Raw genomic sequence first — 19728 nt, 5'->3', positions numbered from 1 at the left:
GTTTTTACAGTACTTTCACGGGCAGCACACATCGATTCAGATGTGACGGCGGCCATAAAATAGAGGCAAATGGGCAAGGTTTGGCCGATAAGACGGAGGGGAAGAAAGACAGAGAGAGGGGGGACGGCGAGGGTGATCTGACTTTTAATCTGCAAAGAAGACAAACATCAGAGAGGGTGATTTTCCGGCCCACTGCTGTGACGGACGGCAAGAGAGAAAGAAAGAGCGATAAAAGGATGGACAAAGCTGTTTGACGATCAGATTCTAGTGAACTGTAAAATGTAATGGATTTGTCAGACTTCCACTGGCATATGGAAGAGTTTACAGTAGCTGGAGGTTAGCGTGCCACAAATGTTCACAGGAGCAAATGCTGGTCATTATCTCTGATGTCGCATGAATGGCGCTGCCTTCTTTAAATGTGACATATGGACGGCCTGCAGTGATTGTTTCAGGCGAACACATTGGGAACCAATGTTGCACTGAAGCCTTTGTGGTTCTCAGAGGAGATCATCCCAATACAAATAAACCTGAAACTATGTCCATGTTGAACACTCCTTCAGCTATGATAAAATGCACTCTTAAAAATACTTTCTTAACCAAGGTCTGACATCCACTGTGAGGCTTTACAGCTGAATACAAAAAGGGTTTGATAGATCTCAAGTGTGCGGACTAAACTCAGCCTTGAGCCACTTCACTATTTGATGTCACAATAACTTGAAAATTGGAACAGGGAACAATTAGTCCTTCTCATTTTGAGATGGCCAGCCACACGTCAATAAATTGGACGGTACAACGAGATGGTGGCCGATGTTCTAGCATGAGGGACGTGTCATTTCACTTATAATGAGCCGAGGACTGGCTAAGCCCTCCTTAAGGAGAAAAAAGATCCGGCCAATCGATCAGCCTATCGCGCTGCCTGCTTTTATTGGTCACACTTGAGCTGAATGAAGTATTGATCACTGGTGTGCTGTCATTGCTGGCTGAGATAAATATTTACAGGCTTTAGCAGATTTGTTACAACTGTTACCTTACAGCTAAAACCTGTTGCAACATATGCTTCTATGGTCGTCTAGATTCGGGGCCAAATGTCATCAAATCCAACCTCGACAGATGTGGCGCTCCATGATCCACCTCTGTTTGGCTACAAATTCTGTGAGAGAAATAAATGGCAGAAGATGATGAAAGGCCAAAGGTGGCTTCATATCTCAGATCATGTTGTGGATCGTGTGGCGGCGAACTCTGCTGGTTTATTGGAAGGCTTTGGGACCTTCAATGCGCCAGAAAAGCAACTCTGCGCACTAATTTGTGGCCCCAGCTCTTTCAAGTCATGACCTGCAGCTCCCATGGGAGCCGCAGAGAATTCCTCTTTTCACAATCAGTCAGACTAACACCGCTGGGACAAATAGGGAGCAGATTTCAACTGAGGGATGGAGGGAGAGAGAGATAGAGAAGCAAAGGGGAGAAAGAAGCCCTTTATCTTTATGAACCGAGTCTGGCAGAAGGCACTGATTGGTACAACAGCGCTCGTCGGCCTCTGGTAGTCTCTCGACTCTCTCCCCGCACAACTCCAGAGAGAAATGAACTGATGCAAGACTGGATTGAGATTGACTGAGCTGAGGCAGAGAAAGGAGTGAGATATAGCTCAAGAGGGAGATATCCAACAGTAGCACTGACTGATAAAGAGAAGAATGTGTGTGAGGGGGAGTGAATAGAAGGTGAGGTGGGAGATTAAAAGGAATAGAGAGAGGTTGAAGGACGACGCAAAATCCAAGAATAGAGACACTGATGGTTATTTACAAAGCAAGACACAGGGGCCCTAAAATATGATGTTGACTCATGTATCAAACCAGGCTTCATTCAAAAGTCTGGAGAAAGTGAAACTCACTGGGGATCAGCCAGGGTACGGCTAATATCAGAGTCAGACTGGCAAGTTTTGTAAAACTCATAAACATGGATTACTGAGGTCAGACTTAACGTTTCGCTGTTTGTGTATTTCTACTTTTTTCATTTCCTGCCACCTGCCAATATGATCATTTACATAGGAGGGTGATGATTCATGCAGCACCGCTGCAGAAAATAAAAAAAAAAAGCCACCTGTTCGTCTGGTTATTTAAGACAGATGGCACAATATCACTATTCCCAAAGTAAACATTAAATATGAAAAAAGATTGTGCTGATTCTCACTGTATCAACAAATTAAGGTTAGAAAGTGAGGAAAGGAATTACTGGCGGATAGGTGAGATGAGAGAGACAGGCATCCTGTGCAGTGCCACAGTGCAGTGACAGCGATGTGCAGATAAAAATACTGATTATTAGCATGTGACATCAGCTCGTAACAATGAGACTTGAAGTGCAGCAGAGAGTCAAAATTCAACTGGAAGTTCTGGGATTCTGTTAGCTGACATAGCTGAAAGGATGAACAGAAAGATGTCTGTATGTCCAATATGGAGCTGGAGCTGGGAGACAATTACTTAAGCTCAAACTAGAGAGCAGAAACAGGCAGAAACAGAATTCCCCCTTAAACTACAAATTGCTGTCATCACATTTCTGTGTGTGTACGGGTTTAACAAAACCATGCACAGTGTTCCTGTTTACAGCCTCCATGCTAAGCTAGGCTAATCTAAGAAATGCAGCTCCATACTTACCACTTAGCTATCGACAGTGGTATTGAGCTTCTCATCTAGCTCTCAGAAAGAAGGCGAATAGGCATATTTCCCAAAATGCTGAGAGTATTTGTTGTTTCAGTTTGTTAAAATCACTAAAGGTTTAAATTGTAAATGCCGTGGCAGATACTGTAATAGATGCTCCTCTTTCTCATCAAGGCAGATGAAAGAAAAACCTTCCATAGATATTGATCTCATGTGAATCGATGCAAGAGAATGCAACGAGTCAAAGAAGCTAGTGGAACAGCAGCTAGCGTGGAACTGATCGTGGGACTTCTGCTCTATTACCAGCCGCCAGCAGATGAATACACAGAGGAAGAAAAACAGGGTAATATTCAGGTGATTATACGGTAGAGGAAGCGAGTTTTGAAGGGGCAGTTTGACTTACAGGGGCAGTTGGTGCCCTCTGGAGTGTTGGCTGGCGTCCTGCCGTCAGGGCAGCAGCCGAACTCCTTGTTGTCACAGGATGGGCTGTCCTCAACTGTGGGTGTAGTGATGCTTGCCACCATGGAACCTGGAAATGATAGACAGAGGTTCATAATGATTCATGAAGTTTTGGAAAATTCCTAACTTCAAGCCATCTTATCTCAGAAACCCAGAGTAGGGCTATTTTTAAGACGGGCAGTGTTTCTGAGATCAAAACGTTTCGCTCTTTTTCTCAACTTGCTCTTGCTCCTGCAGATGGTTGCGTGTTTTCAGCCTGCTGACCTGTGATTGGACGCTAATAGAGGCATCTGTCAGGAGTGATTATATGGCGTTTTCATGGGCATTGATTTTACACCTGGAACTCATTTTAGCAGAGAACACATAATGGGCACTGTTGCCAGTCATGTCACACACAGAGCACTTTAAATGATGACTGGATGTGATAATTGCTCACTGCTGATTGGCTGATGTTAACCTTCAAGGCTTCCCAGGGGAGGGAAAAATCATACAGCCGTGTTCACGTTACGGTCACTGTATATCTGGCTATCTTGGGACATAAAAGTGGCTGGCTTTCGCTCTCTGAAGGATGAGAGTCTGTAACAGCAGCAGAGCTCTGTTCTCTAATGATGGTGTTGGTGGAGGGGGAGTCTTGGTGGAAGCGGTGCACTTTATGGCCGCACAGAGATTAGAAATAATCGTGGAGGCAAACAGCTAGCGGCTAAACAAGTCGTAAAGACGTCAGAGGCGAGGGACGTCCTGCTCAAGGACTCGCGGTCAAAGGAGGCAAAGGGAGGAGGGAGGAGGGGGAAAAGGCTGGAGTTTATAGGGCATCTGTTGGCGTGTGGTCTGCAGATTTACAGATGCTGAGGAGGAGAGCGCTGGTGGGGGAAAGAGGGCAGCAAGGGGACACTGCATGACTCCGGTGGGAGCCATGAGAGCTGTCAAATAAATAAACACACATACACACACACACACAGGCCACAGATTTCAACAGAGCACAGATAGAAAAACACGCACAAATGCACACTTCTGACCTGTTCACATTTATACACTCAGACAGTGATATGTGCACTCAGAATTGGACAAACTCTGTGACATGAGGGGAGGGAGATAAGACGCACACATACACACAAACACACAAAACACAGATAAGCCTTCGGCAGCACGTAAAACGCACCAGCGCACCTCACAAACACACAAAGTACAATTACGAAGAAACGCAGATTAGTGCAGATTCAAATATCCATGTTGAAATCTGCAATGCACACTCTCCTAATCTGCTCACACTTTCACACTTGCAGATGGATGTGCGTGCGAGTACTTCAGAAAGCACCCGCAATGTAAAAAAAACATCTCGGCATGCTTGGGTAAACATTCATTCACACAAATATACACACATAGACACACAGCCACAAGACACCGGGCCTCCTTGGCAGACAGGCTACATGCTCCTCGCGCCACCGAGCACTCTGGTCAGCCTCTGACAAGAGAATAAATCTGAGGAGCGGGAGGAGAGGAGGAGGAAGAGCTGAGGAAGAGCACACTGGGGCCACGCTGTTCCATCAATCCTATCCTGTTACTGCAGGCTGTCAGGCAAGGTGGATAGATGGATGGATGGATGGAAAACAACAGAAAAAAAAAGGTCTGATTGAAAAGTCTCATTCACCCCTTGTTGTCCAAGCAGAGGCCCAGAAACAGCAGCCTGCTATTACAGTCAGGAGGAGCATGTCGAGAAAGATTTGAGACTAGTCATGTGACAAGGTAAGCAGCCTCCACGCACACACTCACACCTCAACCTCCCAGTCACACCAGCCTGTCAAGTCAGGCTCCAGAGATCCCCAGATGCGGGCCAACAGTTTGATCCGGCCTGCCGAGAGAGAGTTTTACAGAGCCTGGTTCTGTTTTGCTAGCTGTTGAGAGCGAGAGCGCCGGTGGAACGAGAGAAAGGACCACGGGTGATGTAGCAACAGTGAACCGTGCAAATGCATTCCTTTCTGTCTGAAATTGAGATACACATCTTATATGAAATGACACGAACAGCATCTGTTTACAAAGCTCCTCGTCCCTGCCTGCCTTTGACATTTGACTCCTGAAAACAATTTGCATATAAATACATAAGCTGATGTTCATGTACCTTTCAATTAACAGATGATGGCATGAATGTGATATGATGTCAGCTAAGAAGGCACTATGATTTTGTGTCACCTTTTCCCATCCCTCCCACACCCCGCTCAAAGCATTGTGGGTAATGAAGTGAAAGAGCAGGGATTTACCGACAGGCTCCTCTGCCCCACTGGCTTCTGCTGGATTGCCGCTACCCACTTCGTCTTCCGGTGCCTCCTCTTCTTCTTCTTCATCCCCGCTCGTATCCCCGCTGCCTGAGCCATCGAAAGAGGCGACGGCGGCGGCGGAGGGGGCAGGGCTGCTGCGAGAGGAGGAGGAGGTGGTGGCAGCGGCGGTGGACTGCGGCTGGGAGTGGATGTGGTGGTGGTTTGCTCGCGCACGGTTGTGGGTGAGGGTAGGAAAGGGGGTGGTGGCCGGGGGCAGCTCAGCGTCTTCTGTCTCGGCTGTCCTTGGAGGCGGGATGGCCCACACCATGTTTGGATGGAAGGGGGCGGTGGTGGTGATGGTGGCGGCAGCGGTTGAGCTGGGGGTGGTGGCGGGGGGGTTGGGGGAGGGTCGGTCTGCCGGCTCAGAGATGGTTTCTGGTGGAGGGAAGGGGAGGAAGCAATGGATGAATGACTGAGCAAAGATGAAAATGTTTGATTTTGCTTCACCTGCCTCCATTACAACCTCAAAAATCGCACCACAGCAAATGAAAACATCATTAGCCAATAAAGCACAACAAAAGCACTTAATGATTATTACAACCTACTGTTGATAATAACTTTTTTACCTCTGCATTCACTCAATGATTATGTCCTTTTTAATCTCCTAACCCTTCTCCCTGATGCTCAACAATGTCATTATGAAATCACATTAGACAAGAAAGAGCACACACACACACACACACACACACACACACACACACACACACACACACACACACACACACACACACACACACACACACACACACATGCAGGCAGGCTCCTATTTGTAAAGGCAACCTCTGATTAAAAACCCTGCAATGGATGAGATGTCAGGAATCTTTATTTGACAAACCTTAAGTAATGGAAATGCATCCATATGCAGGGTGAATATGGAATATGCCAACAGATGACATACTGCATTCACAGTTATATGCACTGCAGTGTGTTTCGCCTGCAGATGAGTTATGCTGCCCAAACACGGTTAAACTCCCCCAGTCGATGTCAGTGCATAGTACAAAGTGTGTTTGTGCTTGTGTGTATACACATATGGGATGCAATTGTGTGCACAATATGCATGTGTCGCTTGTATGCTGTGCCAGTGCCTATGAATTATATATCCATATTCAAATGCTGCCCTCCAGTAGCAAAGCTTTAATCACCAACAGCCAGTGCCTCCAGTGATGAATGATTGATAGAAATGGGGCAAAAAAAGCCGGCTTTAACTCTGGCTTCAAAGACGGCAGACTGCTGCTTGAAGAGAGCGTGAGCATCCGTCAACGCCACCACAAACACACTGCTGTCGACAGACGCACGCAAACACGCACAGGCACACATACACAGGGCAAGGAATCACTCCAAATGAGGGAGAGAGAAGAGGCTCTCCGCAGAGAGACCATCATTACCAATGCAAAAAGCTCTGGTGCAAAAGGACAAACTGTCTGCGATAAAAGAACGATAAATAGGACAAAAACTCCTGAGGGGGAGAAGTGAGTTGGCAGGGAGATGCTACGTAAGTGAGCACTTCAGATTTAGCCAAGGCAAGCAGGCGTGACAATACTGTCATTCTTCCTTTACTTCTTTACGCCCCATGAGTATAGATGTGTGTTAGTGTGTGGGTGAACTGAACAGAAGATTAAAAAAAACCCTATACCGTAGAGTTGCGCCTCATTAGGATTCGCCTAACATTATGTGTAGGACTTAATTACACTGCTATAATCGCCTATTTGATCGGCAATTATTCACCGAGGTGTGAAATGTGATACCTACTGAGACGGCAGAAAGCCTGGGAGACACACGGTGTCAGCTTAAAGCTCAGCAGATTTTTGTATAGAGAGAGATTTGGAGTGGGGTGCACAGTGCAGTGATACTATCACCAAGCATGGTGGCATGCATTGCCTTTCCTCTTGGCTACACCTGTCAGTCAGGTGCCAAGCTTAGCGTCAGAAGGCGTTCTCCCTGGAAAGTACCTAACGTGTGTTTGGGTGTGTGTGCATATCTCCAGCAGCGAGCTCCATGACAAGGGATAAGGAATGAAAAGAACACAGGCCTGATAGAGGAGAGAGGGACTGGCAGCACAGTCTGTTCAGCTGATGTTTCTCTTAATCGAGTTTAACAGTCCATTTGCCTTTGTTTTGCTTTTTTTCCCCCCTCAGTGGAACAATGGACAGTTATGTCACAGGATGGAGAGGGAAAAAAATCACTGTCATCTCAGCTTGTCTCAGCCGTGTGGTTATTGCTGAAAGGTGGTTATTAAGATTGTTTGTGGTGTCAGCGGCGCTCAGCGAGGAGGACGAGGAGGAGGAATCTGGATACAGGAGATCGGGGGGGGGGGACAAGGGAACCAGAGAGGCAAGAAGAAAAAAAAAGATAGGGACAAACGCCTAAAGACAAAGGTTTAAATCAGAAAGAAAAAAATGGTTAACAAAGCTGGCAGTGGGAGAACATGGCAAGGCAAACAGTGGGAACAGAATGAGGGATTGAGTAATGAGGGAAAATCGCAGGACATGGTGAAGGCAACAGAACCCTCACACGCAGGCGGAGGGCTGCCGATGCCATATGCTGACATTTGTTGCCAATTTGCCGCAAACCTACAGGTGATAACACCATATGGGAGAGGCAGGTCATTGCCAACTCGGTGGCCATTTTCCCCCGGCGCAAGAATTTGCTCATTGGTCCAAATGCCCTCCCACTGCTGCTTGGTACAGTAGCTCTTGCATTTTTTTCCTGGGTTGATATCGCTTCATCTTTTGCTGAGACACAGCAAAGAAGGCAGAAAAACTCCTCCCCGTACTCTGTGGCTGCGCTTCCTTTCAGCTCGGAGACTTCACAGATAGCCGGGTCTCATCACAGTTAGCTTCAAGTTCTCTGTCACAAGCAGAGAGATTTTAAGGCGCTTCTTCTGCAGGATTGTGACTTGTTCACAGCCTGCCCATTAGTGGCACAATGTGCAGCAGCAGCCAGGCTCTGTGGTATAATAAAAAACAGATCAATGGCGTTAAAAAAGATCAATATTCACTCATTTATATAAGCCCTTGGCATTGCTCTCTTGTCGAACCACACTGCAGCTCGGTGAGCATTAGCATGCCACAGCGCTGAGGCCCGGGCGTCTGGAGGCACTGCATGTAAACAGCGAGAGGGAGGGCAGGCAGGGCTGCGGCGTAGCGAGGGGTGGAGGCAGAGCAAATGCTAATTCGCACCCAGCCACACGTGAAATGAGCTCGAGATCTAACCCCCGAGCCGACAGTGGCGGCGGAGCAGCTACCCGCGGTGCGACCGCATCCGGGGGAAGAAATTAAAAGATCCTCTGTGGCTGTCGGTGGGCCCGAGCGCTCGCCTGTCTGTTCCTCCCCTGAGGGTTCCATCGAGAAAGAGTCCGCTGTGAGGCGTCTTCTTGCCTTCTGTGTGCAGCAATGCTAGGTGAAGGATTACGCACAACCCACATCTCTATTGCCAGGCAACAGAGGAACGAGAAACCAGACTGGATTTTGGCTCCTTTTGCTGGTAACCCACGGCACTGAATTTGTAATTACCAGATGTTCAGGGACTTATCAAAGCCTTGTTGATCTCTTGCTGAGCATATTTGGATTCTTTATCTGTGTACCTGCAACTACAGTTCAACACAGACCATGTCAACAGCCTTGCCTCCTATGGACATGACCTAGATTGGAGTGTTCGACGAAGATGTACGAAGAGGACTCTGTTTTTTTTTGTGACACAGTATTAGGTCACCTGATCTGTGCCCGCTGAGTGATGAGGTGAAAGAACATTTTTCCACCTTAAAATGCGAGACACCTGGCAGTGGCTCATGGCCAGAACCACACAGCTGGCACTCCTCTTCCCTACAGAGCTCACCGGCGGCGTCTGTAGAACCCCGTTGTGACGCAAGCTGGCAGTCGGTGCGACAACTTCACTGTACATGAAAGCCACGGCCTTGGCACATGTCCCAGCACCTATTACACCGATCCAAACAATGTCCATCAGCATCTGGACCAAGGGCCAAGAGCTGTGCTTTTTACTCAGTACACATGTACTCCACGTGCGCCATCACACCGGAACAGTGTTGTGTTCCTGGCAGCGTAAAGCTGCAAAGGGATTGACGCATTTCCCAACAGGAGGGTTTGAAGATGAAGCCAAATCCCAACAGAGGAGCGAGAAAGCAAAAGGAAGTGTCAGTGCTATCTTTTGGGATTGGAAAGCTCAGACTCCAGTCAAACTTCAGAGCCCTTGGTTTGAAAATCCTACAGTATCTCGGTCTTTCTTATCCTAACTTTTCTCCGGTGTCACACATGGTTTTGCTCTCACCTGGCAGATGCAGGGAGAGGGCAGAGCTTATTTCACTGCACTCAGGGAAATGAACTAAATATCTGCTATTATGCAATCATTATCATGGAGCTTGAAAAAATGCAGTATTATATTGATTGACCTTATGCATGAATCAGAGGTCTGTGTGTTGAAATAAAATATTTGGATTTGATTAATCACAAATAAGTGTGACTGCTAGCATGTGCAGGTATTTTGCTGTAGATGCAAAGTTCAAACTACAGTTCACACACGTTGCTGTGACTTTACTCTCCGAGAGTAGGACGGAGAGATGATAGCAGGAGAAACAGTAGGAGGGGGATAATTTGAGGCCCACGGCACTGCTCATTATCTTTTGATCGGAGCCTGACAACAGTTGGCCATCCGTGCGACGCGTGATGCATGCAGGCTTCGACAGGGCTCACCTGTGCACTGTCCAAAGTGCTGCACTGTGATGTCCTTGTCCTGCCTACAGGCTATGGTCCTCAGCTGGCACTGGTCGGCATAGGTCACCCCATCTGAGCCACACACCTGCTCCACGGTGACAAAGATGGAGAGAGGGGAGAGGGGAACACATGTTAACTCCCTGTAGGCCACTAAAACAATGTCTCTCTTTTTATAGCCTGTTGCAAACTTGCACATCAAACTGCTAATTTAAGTGCAGACAGCTTGAAAGGCCCACCTTGGTCTTGTTCTTCTCATCGCAGTCAGGCGAAGGGCACTCACAGTGGGCTTGGCCATTCACCTCAATGCATGATGCTCCAAAACTGCACACTAACTCCACACATGAGGTTGGGGCCTCAGGACCTGTGAGAGACATGGGATTGTGTTGTTACACATTCTGTGCACTCCCACAATCATATGGTTCATAGCAGTAGCTGCTTTGTGAATTCTGATTGTGGCAGTTGTTTCAAAAATGTGGAGTTCAATGAAAAGTTAGATTTGCATGCATCTTTAATGTTAGACCTTCGCAATTCTAAAACTTTTGCTTCCATTTATTAAGCGAGCAAAAGATGTGCCTGTTAAATTGGTTTCTCAAAATCGGGAAAGCATGATGAACAAAGCGTTATCGAATGAAAGTTATCTTTTGAGTCCTCAACACATTTATATACTCTGTATGTCAGCAGTACAGTCAGTGTTTCAAAGCTTTTGTATGACATCATACCAAAGATTTTGATTTGGACAAAAAGGGTATGGACCCCTGAGTAGTAGAAGTCTGGGTCCTCTCTCCAGTCTGCAGTGTCAGCATCTATACAAGCAGCTACATGTCAAAACCAGGAGGAGTTGTGCAACTCTAGCTTTAATCTCCAAAAATGGCACGCTAACACTATACACTGGCTTGCTATGGGATAGTGTTAGCATGAGTGTTGGTAACTAGGGTGCTGCAAAGCTAGCTTTGCACACAGCCACCACCCCTGATGCCTCTAACCCGACTCTGTGGGGGGTGGATGCAGGCTGAAGGACGATGTTTCATTTCTCCTCCTCCGTGTTTTAGTCTCTTTACAACCACAGTGCCGCAGCGGTAATGTAATCATAAAATTGTCTAGTTACCTGTATGTAACCCGGTGTGAATTATTCATAACTTCATAAACCACAGCAATATCCCTAAACTGCCTGACTGCGGTAAAAAAAGAGTTGTGTAAAGGTGTACACTCAGGATATTCTAGCTCTGCATTTCTTTCCACAGATCTCTCCTCAAGCTCTCCAAAGGAACGTTTGAAGCCTTGAAGTTGTCGCAGCAGGAGTTGCAGTCGGGGAGCCCACCATCCACCTGCCAGGCTGTAAGGGTGGGGTCTTTGCATTGTTGCAACATCACAGAGGCTTAAAGTACCCCCCACCCTTGGCTCCTGCTTTCATGTGCTACCACTTCTCAGTACCTTGTGTTTTCATCTGGCAGGTTGTGTGGCGGAGTGCCCCACCACTGTGCCGGGACTGCTGGCTTCATTAGGCATTTGACTTCCAGTCGATATCTGATGGTGCATCTTAATCAAGGAGCTGCAGGCCCCCACAGCAGGAACTAACCTTTCCTTTAACTGGCTTTTTAGCTTGTGCAATGACTGGGGCTGTTGTCTTTATTAATCGAAGTAATCAATAGTCCTTGTGCAGAAGTAGAAACGCACAAATGCAAGTGTTGTGAGTCATCCAAAATTGAGTATGATGTAGAGAAAATGAAATATCAATGGATGCTGTGTCATGCCCATGTCATTTGTACACTTCAGTATTTCCTAATCACTATCGATTAACTGCCCTGCAGCCACTTCCTTCCTGTGCCAATAAAGCAGATGGATGTGAAAAGTGGACAGAGAAAGAAGTGGCTGCTACGAGGATGATCCACGGATCTGACGAGTGACAGAAAAACACTTCAGAATGAGAGAGAGAGAGCCCGGCTGGAAGAGGAGAATGTGTGTGTGTGTGTTTATATGGTTTATTAGCGGTCTGCCGGTTGCCTTGGTACTCTCTCTTATTACCTTTGTCGCAGCCATTCATGCCCATCTTGCTTCCATCTGGACACACGTTGCACTTCATGCCCTTCACTCCCGTCTTGCAGGAACACAGACCTGACATCTGCTCGCAGTCGTCCCGGACTGAGCCTGTGGCGTCGCAGTTACACGCTGCGATGGAGAGGAAAAAAAGGAGACTGATGAGAAAAAAAAGTATCAATTAGGGACAGTGACAGGAAAAGGGATAGCTTGGTTTGTGATGTGTACGATGTGTGTTCGAGGCAGCCTTAGCCTCTGAACTTCAGATTTTTTATATATCTCACAGTCCGTGGTTGGGAATAGTCCACACCGCCTTCGGGGGGCCGCAGAGGGTGGAGAAGGAGGAGGACGAGTACGTAACAGAAAATAAAGAAAAACAACCCTAGGGAAGGACATGAACCCCATCATGTTCCTGGAATCAATGATGTGCTTTTTCCCCCCGCTCTCCTGCTGAATCTGGTATTGGTGTGCAGTTTGCTGTCTGCATGCTGTGGGTAAACCTTGTTAAGGTCAGGCCACGGGTGAGGCACCTGCAGGCTTCCTGCTGTTGACTGAAAATACTCTGTGGCGTCGGGAGCGTATGTCCTATGATACCTCAGCAGCAGGACACGAGCTGGTCACCATACTGAATTACATCAAGACAAACAAGGGGTCCCGACCCCGTTGTTCACTCGAATACAAATGAAAAATGCTCATTCAATACAGTTTTGACAGGACTGAAATGACACAGTTGGTTTTCATTCTACAGAAGCTGCTATCAAATAGCTGAGCTGTATATTAAATGTAGGGACAGTAGCTGGTAGGCAACTTACTTTATACGGTCTACACTGACTACAGGGATATTAATATTAATACAAGTTAGTACTTTTTTTATTTGGATAGTGGCGGGGGAGAGAGGGGATGACATGCAGCGAAGGGCTCCGGGTTGGAATCGAACCCATTAATACTTTTTAAAGAGTTGGCTCAGAGGTTCTGTAATCAATTCAGTGAGAAATTCATTTTCCCTCTATGGTTGTTTTCTCGTGAAATATATTTTCTCTCTTACCCTCTGTGGAATCTTGCCATGTATAATTGGTTGAATTTGTTCAGGATTTGAGATATATGTCTCAGAAGGTTTTTGGCTCTATTCCAATGAATGCGGTTAATGGAATGTTGTTTCATTGAAAAAAATAAAAAATAAAAAATTGGTTTAATAATTTAATGATAACATCCAGCTTTAAAAGGGACTATTTCTTTCTTCAGAAAGCAGTTCCAATGAAAAGAGTCCACAGAGAGGCCCACGGGTTATCCAGAGTAAACATTTTTAAATATAAAGTGTAAAATGATATTATGTTTAAAGTTAATGACCAATTAAATCCATTCATTTACCTCCAATGCAACCACATTTTCTCATCATCTAAACACTTTAATTTGAAACTCTTTACCTTTTTACATTCACACAACTTATTCCACGTGTTTGTACTTAATATTCTCATTCTGTGTCTCCATAGTGTAATTCTACTACTGCTACTGCATCTTTGTACTAGTAAAGCCCTCTGAAGCAAATGTGCGATTTGTGATTTTGGGCTTTATGAGTAAAATCGACATGACGATTGAAGTCACAGCAGAAATCTCCCAGAAAAATATTTCCAAACCAAACACCCTCTTCATAACTAGAAACCACCTGAGGGAAGCGAGTAAACATTTTTGTGTAATTTGGATGAACTGACCCTTTGTGAAAAGAAAACGTGTAAGGATGCCATAAGCAATCTACGGGAAGGAACCTAAAGCAGCATACATACAAACGACTGTTCCTACTGTTGAAGTCACATGTAACGGCACGTTTGCTCAGTCAGCACAGATACAAAGACTTGATTCCTTACGCGTGCAGCCGCTCATGTTCTCTGTCACGATGCCACGGAAGTTCCAGAAGCCCGGCTCGCAGCGGTCACACTTCTGTCCCCCAACGCCCGGCTTACAGGAGCACTGGCCAGTGGCTGGATCACATGTCCCCTTGTAGGAGCCGTAGACATTGCACTGACAGGTACCTGAGGAGAACGGAGCAACACGGATGTCGCTTTTAACTCCCACCGCGTCAGATGAAATCATACTCCTCTGCAGTACATCATTGGTTTACTGTATGCTTTCCTAACTTTGAAAAACCCTATCATCACACAACTTACACGAACAACAGGTGAAGACTGCTTACGACGAAGGATGGTCTGCCTTACGGATTTATGCTCGGCTCAAATGTTTGTAAGCCCTATTCCCACAAATAAAAAGGTGGATAAAGTGTGCTTAGGTGAGTTTCCCCTTTGCTAAACCTCTGCATTTCCCTATTTTCTAAGTCTGCATTTTCTCCATGCATACAGCATCCCTTAGCTTACAGCTTGATGCAGCATTTTCTCCCCCGTCTCTGCGCTATCATTCGTCAAGATCATCAGATGAAGAGATTTTTCTGTTGATACGGTGCAGCATTATCATAATTATTCCTTGGATTGAGATGAAATGTTTTCAGCTGTGCAACTTTGGTATTGTAATTGCAGTCAAGGACAATAAGCCCCATATGCTGAAATAGCCTGATAGCATCTACAACTTTTTTTTTATTTTCCCGCACACAACAACAAACTCAGGACACATCAAAGGTGAAGGGTGACAGTGGGGCGTAAAAGGGGGACTCACTGGGACATCCAGCCAGTCCGACTCCTAAGGCGGCTGTCACGTTGTCGCGGCAGCAGCCGTACACAGACAGACTGCAGTGCTGGGGTGCTGTCAGCTCAGGCGGAGATGTGGCTGAAATCGCTGATGAGGTAGGAAGAAAAGGGGAGGGGAGATGGGAGATGGCACACAGAGAGAGAGAGAGAAGAACACCAACATTTGAGTGATTACGTTGGCGGGGATGGGGAATTAGACAACACAATCTCCAAGACACATGTAACTTTTTGCCAACAATGAGAACGGCTTGAGGGCCAGAGGTGGAGAGGCTGGCAGCCGGCTTCAAGATAACAATTCTATTTGCTACTTTCTCCACAATGGCTCAAAATCAGGGGGAAAATGATGCTATTACCTCCAGTGAAAACAAACAATGGCGTCGCTGGTGAATGTGCAGCAGCTGACATTTACCACCTACTAGGAGGGATGTTCTCTTCATTTGTTCTTGTCTAATATTACGGAATTGCGCTGCTGCCCTCCAACCTTCCCGGATAAAAAAAAAAAAAAGTGAAAAGAAAGCCCGCTGCGTAACGTGAAGGAATGTACCAAGCAGTTTCTGCCTGTGCACAGTGTGTGGAAAGCTCCTTTGTCTAAAGATGCACCAGCCTTCAAACCGGTTTGACAGCTCTGAAGAAAGAACTATATTCAACAAAATAAAAAAAAACAAATGTGTTCATAAAAAATGCCACTTCTCCAGAAACTGGAAGAGAACAATAAAACACGGTGTGGGAGGGGAAGGGGGTTTGCTTAATGGTCGAGGCAAAAATATCATTGTTTAAATTCTCCAAGCTTTAGGGTGAAAAGTTGTAGAGATACAAAGCTGAAATCTTTCCCTCCGTTTTTTTCTCCATCTCTCTCTGTTCCACTCCCGATCTCTTTTTCTTGTGTTGCTCATTTGGAGTTTGGAGGCTGGAGATACCGGGGCCATAAATCACACTGTTACTGGTGTGGATATGAGCCTCAGCCTAATGGTGATGACTCGGCTCGCTCTTTTTCCAGTGCTTTCCCACTCCAGAGATGGGCTTTGGACACAGTTCATTTAGCTTGCCACTTTCCGGCACTCCATTCAGCTATCTGCACTGAGCCTATTAGGACAAGGAGAACTTTTAATTTCATATGTTCCTCCACCCTTCAAGGGTTTTTCCTCTTCAGTGGCCATTGTCCGGCACAATGCAGCTCACTGTGACGTGCACTATTACCCTTACATTTTCAAGGTCTGCTGCTGTGCTTTCTCCGCTGCGTTTACTGTAGCTAGCCTTTTATATTCCTGCAAGGGCACATCTGCACGTGTTTGCATGTCTAGTAAACCAACATGTATTTCTTTGGATTTTTCTGGAAATCCTTGACCCAGATTTGAGTTTGCAGGCAGCTATAAAGGATGGTTTGAATTGCTATGAGAGGCAAACTTTACAAATGTGCATGCAGCAGATGATACTCGACAAGGTATGCAAAAAAGGTAAACTTTTTTTTTTTTTTTTTCAAAAACCTGTAAAACACAAAGCTGCTGTCATGCCCCGCCAGTGTGAGGTGGCATGTTTTGATAAGTTTCTGGAGTTGAGGTCAGATGAAGTTTCTCCTCACATAGCTAATGTGGAGGGCAGTGAAATTCCCCAAGATCTGAGTTTTTCCACTTGCCAATAGGAGAGGAGAGCCCAGAGCTCTCGTACCCATAGAGGGCTCTTCAAAAAAGGATTGATTATCCATGGATGGTAGAGAAGCGTGACAGTCAGTGCCCAAGGAGGCCAGCTTAGGAAGGAGAAGAATCTGCAGGGATGTGTGTGAAAACACTGGCAGCTCCCTCTTTCTCGCTCTCTCTTCAGCTCTCCATCCTCCTCTATTTTAGACCCATGGGGAATCAAACAGGCTGAAATGATCACACGAAATCCCTTAAGTGCCTTTTGCTCTGTTCCCCGGCCTTTGCTAGCATCAGAGCAAAAGCTCTCCATTTAACATCGCCATGGAGAGGAGGGCGGCTAACCTTTGCCACTTAGCCACTGATCTGACTACTTTTTTGGCTGATAAATGCCATTCATTTGCATACAACGAGAGGGTTTTTGTATGAAACCAAGCAGGGTAAAGTGGTATCCTGAGGGATAAGAGGCAAACTTTGAGCACAAGTTTAATGGTTTGAATTGTCGGGGCAGGGAAAGTGAATCATTACTGCTATCAGCTCAGTCCATACGCAGTTTCCACGTACGAACAAGAGCGTTGCTGAAAAGCCGCAGGTGTGTTGAGTCGACCTTCCCCCAAACAAATAGCACAAGCACACATCACATTTAACCTTGACCCTTTGCTTATGGCTGCAGTGGTCACACAGCAGAGAGACAGTACTGTCAGAATCATATTCCGACTACGGACTATTACTACGCCATCAATGGATGGAATGAGTGGAGAAATGGGATGTCAATGACAATGAGTCTTGGTGAGGGTGCTCATTAACTTTGAGTGGTGTAATGTACCGACCTGTACAGGGCCCCTGATTCTGAAGCAACAAGTGCTCTTGTTTCTCACATCTGGCCTTCTTCAGCTCGCACTCATTGCTGTAGTTTTTTCCATCTGAGCCACAAACCTACAACAGAATCACAGAACGTTGAGTATTACGCAGTAGCCAAAAGTATAGTTTAAGTATAATATTTTTTCCCCTGGGTTGCCATGGGACTGAAGTTTGATCCTAAGGTCATGTGATAAGTGAGCCACATCGATAACAACTAAACAAACTGATGAAGACTGAGAGACGTGACTGAGACTGAGAGCTCCAGGAAAAAGAATAAGTTTTCTTTTTTATTATTGTTGTTGTTGTTGTTGTCACATGCCAAAAAACTATTTTTTGTCACTCACATTGTTTTGCATTGTCTTACTTGTCAGTCTGCGCTGACTTTTCACCACCAGGGTCCCAACAATACTTTGGGTGATGTAAACAGGAAGTATAACCTTGTCCTGTTTGCATTATAACCATAGATATACAGACAACTATCACCTGGATTGCCTTTGATGCTTGATAAGTTGAATTATTTCTAAACTGATGTGCCTTCATCCCTGATGACCTGTGGAAATACAGCCATCACAGGGAAGAATAGGTGAAGAGCAGAACGTGTCTGCTGTTTGCGTACTCCAATTTGAGTTGGAGACTCAGAGTCTGAGACACAAATTGCATCAGTTGTGTTTTTGAAGACAGCCATACCGGGTTGTGAGGCACACTTTGGCAAGTGAAGTCACAGACACAACGGTCATCCTCTGCATCCTCGTCCCACGAGCCTCCAAACAGGCGACAGCGGTCCTGTTCACAGCTCTCGACGCCTGAGCCAGACCCTCCTGAACCGCAGTCTGCATTATAAACACACAAGAAATATACAACAGGATCAATAAAACACACACACTTAACAGCATATCAGGTGGTAACAGTGTCCTGCTTTAAGGCTACATTTCCACATTAGGCATGTCACAAACTGAATGTACATGATAATGTACATTTCCCTCGTGCTGGTGTTGGCGATAGGAAACCAAAGGCACAGCTGGTAGCACAAGATAATGACCAACTGCAGTGAGGACAAGAGATTGACTAAATAAATTAGACACAACACCTCTGCACCACCAGCAAGGCGTCTTTTTCATTTCAATTAAATCAGAGACAAAAAGGGGAGGGGATTATTAACTCTGGCCTCCCAGAGTGTGCAGAGAATTGGTGGCAAGGCTTGCTTTATGGGTGCCTGCTTCCTGATATGAGAACACAACTAATTGCAAAGTGTTCTGTAAAATCTAATTATCGTCTGAGACTTTAAAGAAAGTTGTCTCAGCAGCTCTTTAAATGTGACCCTGGAAGGCCTCCTATTTGTTTTAAAAGTGCACACCTCTGGACTAAAGCTCAAGCTGACCTTATGCTGCTGGTAAAAGAGGTAGCAAGACCAGACGAAGTCCAATAATCACTGTCCAGGAGAAGCGGGTTCACAAAAGTGTTGACACTGTTGAACTGTTTCGCAAACATTAGCAAAAGGCGTGGAATCCGAGGTTTTAAAGGGATACATGAAAGAGGCAAGAAAACATATCCAGCAGGACAGTTTGCAGATGCATTTATGAAAAACAAATCGGGGGCTGTTGCAGTGAAGGCAGAGAGAGCGGGAGGATCCTGCTTTTGAAGTTGCAAATTTCACCTACAGCGAAAGTCCTGAGGGAGATTAGGTGAATGCGTGTGAAGGCAGGGAATGAAAGCAGTCAGCACGAAAGATGGAGAGAATGTCAGACAGAAAGAGAGGCACCCTGTGGGCTGGCAGAAAGTTCATTTGAAACACATTTGTTATTCAGAAAAGGAATCCAGTCTAACTAAAAGCTCCGAGCACAGCTGAAAGGCAAAAAAGCATCAGGTAATAAAGGCGGTTCTTCCTCTTCCTGTCTACTTTTAGGGCTCATTCAACTCTCTGTATTGATGCGCCACCTCTAATGGTGAAATCAATGTCTTAGTGATAGAAGTGCCACTTAGCATAACCCATCTTCTAAAGTAGATTATGAAGCAGGTCATGGTGCAGGGGAGGGGCAGGGGCAGATGAAGCCCTGGATGTTGTTTAATATGGGTCACTGGCAATGGACTGTGACAGCTTTGAGCGGTCAATTGAGTGGAGGGGCCTTTACTTCATTAGCAGTGGATGCAGCAGTGGAGTTTGGGCTTTGTGTGTAGGTTTCAGAAGCCACATCCCCCACAAACATCAGGACTTGTTAAGGGCTCGCTCTGTCTCCATTTTAAACCAGCAGAACCTTAGAACCTAATCCTTTATGCCTGAATTTGCAGTTGTAGCTGCTTATCGATTGTGAACCACAGACCGAGTTAAACATAACATCCTGTGACAGGGCTAATGCGCTGGCTAA

General features: G+C 45.9%; 1 protein-coding gene across 6 annotated transcripts in view; it reads right to left on the bottom strand.

Annotated features, from left to right (window-relative positions):
* Window positions 1–19728, bottom strand: part of agrn (agrin) — a 240347-nt gene that overhangs the window by 35510 nt on the left and 185109 nt on the right. For 5 of the 6 annotated variants that reach the window (XM_070968416.1, XM_070968417.1, XM_070968419.1 and 2 more), the window contains 9 exons: window positions 18053–18195; window positions 17335–17440; window positions 14842–14961; window positions 14043–14207; window positions 12169–12312; window positions 10383–10507; window positions 10126–10231; window positions 5363–5794; window positions 3052–3177 (listed from right to left, as the gene is read on the bottom strand). In XM_070968416.1, the coding sequence (XP_070824517.1) occupies window positions 3052–3177; window positions 5363–5794; window positions 10126–10231; window positions 10383–10507; window positions 12169–12312; window positions 14043–14207; window positions 14842–14961; window positions 17335–17440; window positions 18053–18195 (1467 nt within the window). The remainder of the gene's footprint in view (window positions 1–3051; window positions 3178–5362; window positions 5795–10125; window positions 10232–10382; window positions 10508–12168; window positions 12313–14042; window positions 14208–14841; window positions 14962–17334; window positions 17441–18052; window positions 18196–19728) is intronic. The other variant, XM_070968421.1, reaches the window with a different exon arrangement.

Source organism: Chaetodon trifascialis, chromosome 8 (genome assembly GCF_039877785.1).
Source record: "Chaetodon trifascialis isolate fChaTrf1 chromosome 8, fChaTrf1.hap1, whole genome shotgun sequence".
Taxonomy (NCBI): Eukaryota; Metazoa; Chordata; class Actinopteri; order Chaetodontiformes; family Chaetodontidae; genus Chaetodon; species Chaetodon trifascialis.
Note: the sequence above shows the minus strand (reverse complement) of the source record. Positions and strands in the feature narration are given on the sequence as shown.